Source organism: Cryptotermes secundus, unplaced genomic scaffold, assembly GCF_002891405.2.
Source record: "Cryptotermes secundus unplaced genomic scaffold, Csec_1.0 scaffold108, whole genome shotgun sequence".
In the NCBI taxonomy this organism is placed as follows: Eukaryota; Metazoa; Arthropoda; class Insecta; order Blattodea; family Kalotermitidae; genus Cryptotermes; species Cryptotermes secundus.
The window spans coordinates 1334575-1340830 of NW_019719358.1; the positions used below are offsets into that span (position 1 = coordinate 1334575).

At 40.3% G+C, this 6256-nt stretch overlaps 1 protein-coding gene across 1 annotated transcript in view; it reads right to left on the reverse strand.

The window, feature by feature from the left end:
• The window catches only part of LOC111864473 (protein FAM98B-like), a 16572-nt gene extending 11925 nt beyond the window's left edge, over window positions 1-4647 (reverse strand). Inside the window, exon 1 of the mRNA XM_023851741.1 lies at window positions 4502-4647. Within this exon, the coding sequence (XP_023707509.1) occupies window positions 4502-4647 (146 nt within the window). The remainder of the gene's footprint in view (window positions 1-4501) is intronic.
• Window positions 4648-6256: the final 1609 nt, after the last annotated feature.

Consider the following 6256-nt stretch of genomic DNA (forward strand, 5'->3'; position numbering starts at 1 on the left):
CCCGGGATCGAACGCGGGCCGCCGGGCTGGGAAGCCAGCGACTAACCGCTTCAGCTATGGCGCGGCCACTGTACTTGAGGTTACTGAAAACAGAGCATGTCGGACATGCAGTGTTTGTGCTCTAAAGTGTCGATGTGTGTGTGTATATATATATATATATATATATATATAGTGTTTCTACTTACAGTACTTTTAGTTACAAATATTGTATGTTTTGTTATTTTTATATTTTACATCTATCGGATTATCATCGCGTTTCATTGACCTTTCTTTTATGTCTACATCTAATCACGCGAAGTGGCGTTAAATTACCCTCGACCACTACAATTTTATATTATCCCACTCTTCTTCTTTAAATTATAAACATGTATAAACGTTATATTTACGTCAAAAGTGTTGTAGTAATACTTCATAACAAGTTATCTTATCTCTAAATAAAGGCGGAAATTTCATTTTCTATTCGATATTATCCCTGCTATAAGAGATTTTATATTTGATGTCACATATATTAGTAAATTTCGGATTAATCACTACTTGTATTTTGTTCCAGAGAAGTCACTTATAATATCAATAATAAATATCCCTGTCAGACTAGTTTGTGTAATTCAGGGAGAAAGATAGGCAGTCTGATGTCTAACAAGGTTTACTTTGCCGTTTAATTTGACTAATCGGTTCTATCGGCGGCATGCTGTCCAATAGCAGGGCAATTGTCCGTACTGATCGTCTTTACAGCCCAGTTTCGTGCTTGAATGACAATGTTAACATTATTATTTGAACATAAAATTACACTCCAGAGTGAGATGGCTATTGGCAATCGTTAACGAGTCTGATGAGAATAACGATACATGGTAGAGCAATTACATATAAGGAAAATTGTGTCTGATCATAGCGTCAGGGAAGAGGAAACTGATGACGTCACACACATCCTGGATAGCTAGTGGCCGGAATTGATTAAGGACGTTGCAAATGCAGGTCAAGTGTTGTGCGGATGTGTAGGTAGCAGGCGCTCGCAGGAGAACAGAGAGGAGTGCATGCCTGTGGGCGACCGGGGGTTGTTTGACTCCTAGAGTCTGCTGCTTTTGGCTGTGCATACATTCATGTTCTATTCCGCGATCTGATTGTCTAGGGTCAGCTATTTTGACGTCCTATATCCTTGAACGTATGAAGATAATGAAGGTGGGTAAAAGTGTTTGCCAAGCGTTTCGTGTTCGAATCCAGATTTTTGTAAAAATGCTAGTTTTAATGCGTTTCATATAAGACAATGTCAGTTTTGAACAGTTTTGTATTTTCAGTCTATAAATGCAATGCAAAGATGTTGTAGGTTAAATGTGGCAGTAGTACTAAAGCGTGTCTTTGCCACATCTCGTTTCAACGCAGTCAGTTCTTTAGGAACAATGTCGATAGTTCTGAACTCTTACTTCCTGTATATTTCCTTAAGTTATGTAATGATTATGGCCCTGATCTTTATGCGCTAAAAGCACTTAAAATATGCGCCAAAAATAAAACAATATGCACTTAAGAATCAGATCACTTTATTCAGACTCGCCTCTTTACATGTATCATTCACTGCAGAAAGTAGCATCACAATAGGCAACTAGAAGTCTTTCAGTGTTTTCTGGAGACAAACCACGTCTATTGTCCGTCAAAATGAGTTCATAGGCTGAGAATGATATTTCTACATCAACTGAAGTGATTGGACAATATTTATACACTGGAGCCGAAGGTTTGGAACATTCATTTGGCAAAGATACCCTAATTTCACTCAAGTACTGACTAAATGACTGAATCTGTTATAGTCCTGGGTTCGATTTCAACACCTTTTCTAACTTGCATTTAATCTTCTCTTCAATTTCGCCTGGAGCGGAATTCAGTGAACAAGTTGAATGAACAAGTTTCTGAACGAGTTGACGTGAGTCGTGACGGAGTGCACCACCAGATTCTAAGCTCTCAATGGCTTTTGAAACTGTAGAAAAATGTGCATGGATAAAATTCACATCTCGATAGACAGTATCACTTCCAAACACCACTTTTGCTTCACGGACACATGCATACTCATCTTGAAGTTTTGTAACCACTTCTTTTACTTGATTGAAATTCTCCTGATAAAATGAAACTGCGGATATCCATGTCCCCCACCTAGTTAGGACAGGTTCAGGTGGCAGAGGAACCTGAGGTAGGCAATCTTTGTAGAACTGGACACGAACTGGTGCTTTCAGAAACAGTTTTTTTTCCTCTTTCAATTAATTTGTTAACAGCTGGAAACTGCAATACGGTGTAATCCTTGCGCTAAACAGGTTACGTGTATAAGATTTGGATAAAATATTTGTAAGGCCTTTGCTGCTTTCAACATATAGGAAGCTCTATCTGTGAGTAACACAAGCACCTTACAACAATTATTCTCAATTTCAGATGGCCATAGTAGTTACAGAGAATCATTTACAAAACTTGCTATTGTGCTACGGTTGGTTTTCTCTAGTACTTTGCTTACCGGGTTCGTCTGGATGTAGCTTACCTGCTACGAAATTTGCTATGCATCGGCCACACAAATCGGTTGTCTCATCCTTAATTATCCTTAATTTCAAGCATATATATAGAAATATGCTCTTACGTTTAGAATATGCAATAACGACCAAAAACCCTCAAAATATGCGTTTGCTTATGCGCATATGCATTTTCAAAAATCCGGNCGGGCACACAAATCGGTTGTCGCATCCTTAATTATCCTTAATTTCAAGCATATATAGAAATATGCTCTTACGTTTAGAATATGCAATAACGACCGGAAACCCTCAAAATATGTATTTGCTTATGCGCATATGCATTTTCAAAAAATCCGGGCCCTAGTAATGATGTAACTTTTTCTTGGACCCAGGTGTGCTGGGTCTGAAGCAAAATGTCTGAAATCTGAAAGCAAAATGCGGAGCTATGTTGCTCTCTAAACAATACCAGATTGCAACTGTCCAAATACGTGGGATATTAGGAGCCCTGTCTCAGAAATATGGACAGAATTCTTCACAGTCGCTCTAAGTGTCCTGAGTTTGAATCCGTGCCTTATAAATATTTCTTTAGGAACTAGATTAGAAGCAGCGTGTTTGCTGTTCTTCGATGCGCACACAAAGTTACAACTACTAACGCGTCACTTGTGTGTCTGTCCACAAGTAACAGCTCGATAACACATGAATGGATTCATAGTGAGGAATTTTACAACAAATTATTGCCATGTTTCCGGCAATAACGGACAGCTAATCTAAATACCTATGTGCGTTTCTGTGATTATGTGGAAATTAGGTACATAAACATAAATGAGCCGGTCACGATAGCCGAGCGGTCTAAGGCATGTACTGTCTTCGCTCGCTTTGAAACCGGGATCGTGGGTTCGAATCCCACTCAGGGCATAGGTGTTTAGTTTGTGTGTTTGTGCGTTTTTCTGTGTTTATTTACAGGTAGAGACCTTGCGACGAGCTGATCACCCGCCCAAGGAGTCCTACCGAATGTGTATGATCTAGAAAAACCGAAGTGAACGTAGAAGTTCATGGAGGTAGGGTCAGGCCCACTGGGGCTGTAGTGACAAGGAAAAAGAAAACATTAAATGAAGCGAAATTTTTGTAACAGACATGTAGAGAAGATTAAAAGACACGCGTTATGCGTTCAGTTTTTTTATCTTGCTGCTTTCGAGACAGTTACTCAAAAAGTAGCTGGTAAGAATTGTTACCTATGCGTACATATCATAGCTTATTTATTAGGCTACATTTAAACCACACAGAAAGTGCTGGGATAGTCGGAGACATGGATGTGCTACTTCCTTCTTTATTGCTTGCGTAATTGTAGTCAATACGATTTACGCACAGAAAACTGTTCACACAGTTGACGTAACATAAATTTTAATTCTGTGAACCCTATTTCTCCTTCAATAGGCAATGCACACTTCTGTCTCTCAGTAGCCGTACTTTTCATGTAGTCTGAATCCACAGTGAATTATTGGGGTTTTGGACTTTTGCTATCGCCCGGTATTCTAGAGACTAGAAAACACGACGTTTCGGAAACTGGATCTGTTTCCGTCCTCAGGTGAAGGGGGGAAGACACCTACTCTGTTGGGTCCCTTAGATAGAGCTAAACTCAATCAGTTAGGGGTGAGACACGTACTCATTGGGTCCTCAGTCACTCAATCACCTGAGGACGGAAATGGGTCCACTTTCCGAAACGTTGTGCTTTTTCGTTTCTAGAATACAGGACGATGGACAGAGTAAAGAAAACAGTAATTCTGTTTTAGTAAAGCTATCAACATATTTGCTTGGTTCCGTCAGAAAAATGAAGAGTCTTATTTAATAATATTCGGTTCTAGGCTTTAAGGAATGCACGTTTTTGTGCAGTGTCTCATCATAATACAATTTCGTGCGTATCCCCTTTACTGTGAATGTTGGAGCTACCGCTGTGTTTACGCAAGTCTGTGCAGAGTCCGAGGAAGTGAGAAGGCTTAATAATGACACTTTGCACAACTCACGGCCTGCCGCCATAATGCACAGCAGTTTGCATTGTAAATGAGTTGGCAATTCGTCGTGCCCTCTCGCTCCCTCCTCTCTGCAGCACGTTCTTCCAAGTTCCTGGGGGCAATGTTTTGCCTCCTGGATACGAACAACTGCGACCCATAATGTCCTGACGTTTCTTTGTTTCGGGTCTAACAGTATCACATGCCTCGGATGTTACATGCTCTGACTGCAGTTACAATAAAACCCGAAATTCATATGTTGTGCCACATGTAGGCAGATCGTTTCTCTGCGCTCCGGCAGTAAGGATGAGACGCCTAAATTTGTTCGGCGCACGTGTTGCCGTTTTATAATTATGGGTGGAATTATCCCGGTTTTGTCGTGGATCGGAGTCCTGGGCTGAAGACATGCTAACTTCCCCATCGAAATAGTATTTTGAAATAGATTACGATCATGTTCCTCTGCACTTTTTTTCTAAGATCTCATGCTTGCCTTGATATTAGACAGTGCACTCTGTATTTTGCATATTGTTAGTAGACAGACTAAGTAATAAAATTATATCCCTGGAATCTGAGAGGTAAGGCGTTTTCGAAAGTACCAATTGTTCTGACGTTGAATTTCGGTTTTGGAAAGTTTTAGTCTAGTTTCTTCTTTAAGGAAAAAGGCCGATCATAGTGGCCGCGTGATCTGAGATAGGAAATGTCTTCGCCTGGAATAGTGGGTTCGAATCCAACTCGAAATATGTATGTTTGTGTGTGTTGTCCTGTGTAGGTAGCGGCCTTCTGACGGGCTAATCACCCCTCCAAGGAATCCTATCAACTGTCTGTAAGATCCATTATGTCAGAATTAATTCTCAATGGGAACAGGCTTAAGTAATAAATTCTTTAAAAAAATATTATAACCCGTAAAATATTTACAGCTACAAATAATAAAATATTAAATTGAACAGAATTCGATCTGACTGCCTTATGCCCAAAAGTCCAGTAGATCAGCTCTTTAGCCAAATTGAATATTAATGATGAATTATAAATTTACATTATCTAAATACGACATTAACAACACAAAATTTTGGGGCAAGATGCCAATGCAATAGGAAAGTAGACCTTTTGGGTTTAACAGGAACTCCTTTTGTTAGGCATATGTACTATTTTTATTTATTTTTATTTATTGCTAGTGGGATTGGACCAAGTCCCTTGTACTGCGGCCACTTCTGATCTATTGTACCAGCCCCAGATGATAGGTGAGGGTGATTGTGGAGCAGTTGGTGGAATGAAGATGGCAGGGGAAACCGAAGTACTCGGAGAAAACCTGCCCCACCGCCACTTTGTCCACCACAAATCCAACTTGACCAGACCCGGGATCGAACCCTGGCCGCCACGGTTGGAAGCCAGCGACTAACCGCTTGAGCTATGGCGCGGCCTAGGCATATGTACTAACAGTTATAACATGTTTAGTATAGATTTTATTTATCGAGAAGGGGTATGTTCCGTCCCATCATTGCTCCCTGTAAAGCATACTGTATTAAGAACTGTTTCAGACCAAAAACATTAAGGAAGGGATAGGCCAATTGCGTATTAATTTCCATTTTCAGAAATTATAACATTTCCGTTGTAAGTTGTATATGTCTTTATTTAGTGGGGCACGCGGTAGCGTAGTTGGTTGAGGCACTCTTCTACAAGCCAGAAGGTCGTGGGTTCGAGCCCCGATAAGGTCATTGGATTTTTCAGTTTATCTAATCCTTCTAGCCGCTGGGATCGACTTAGCCTCTAACA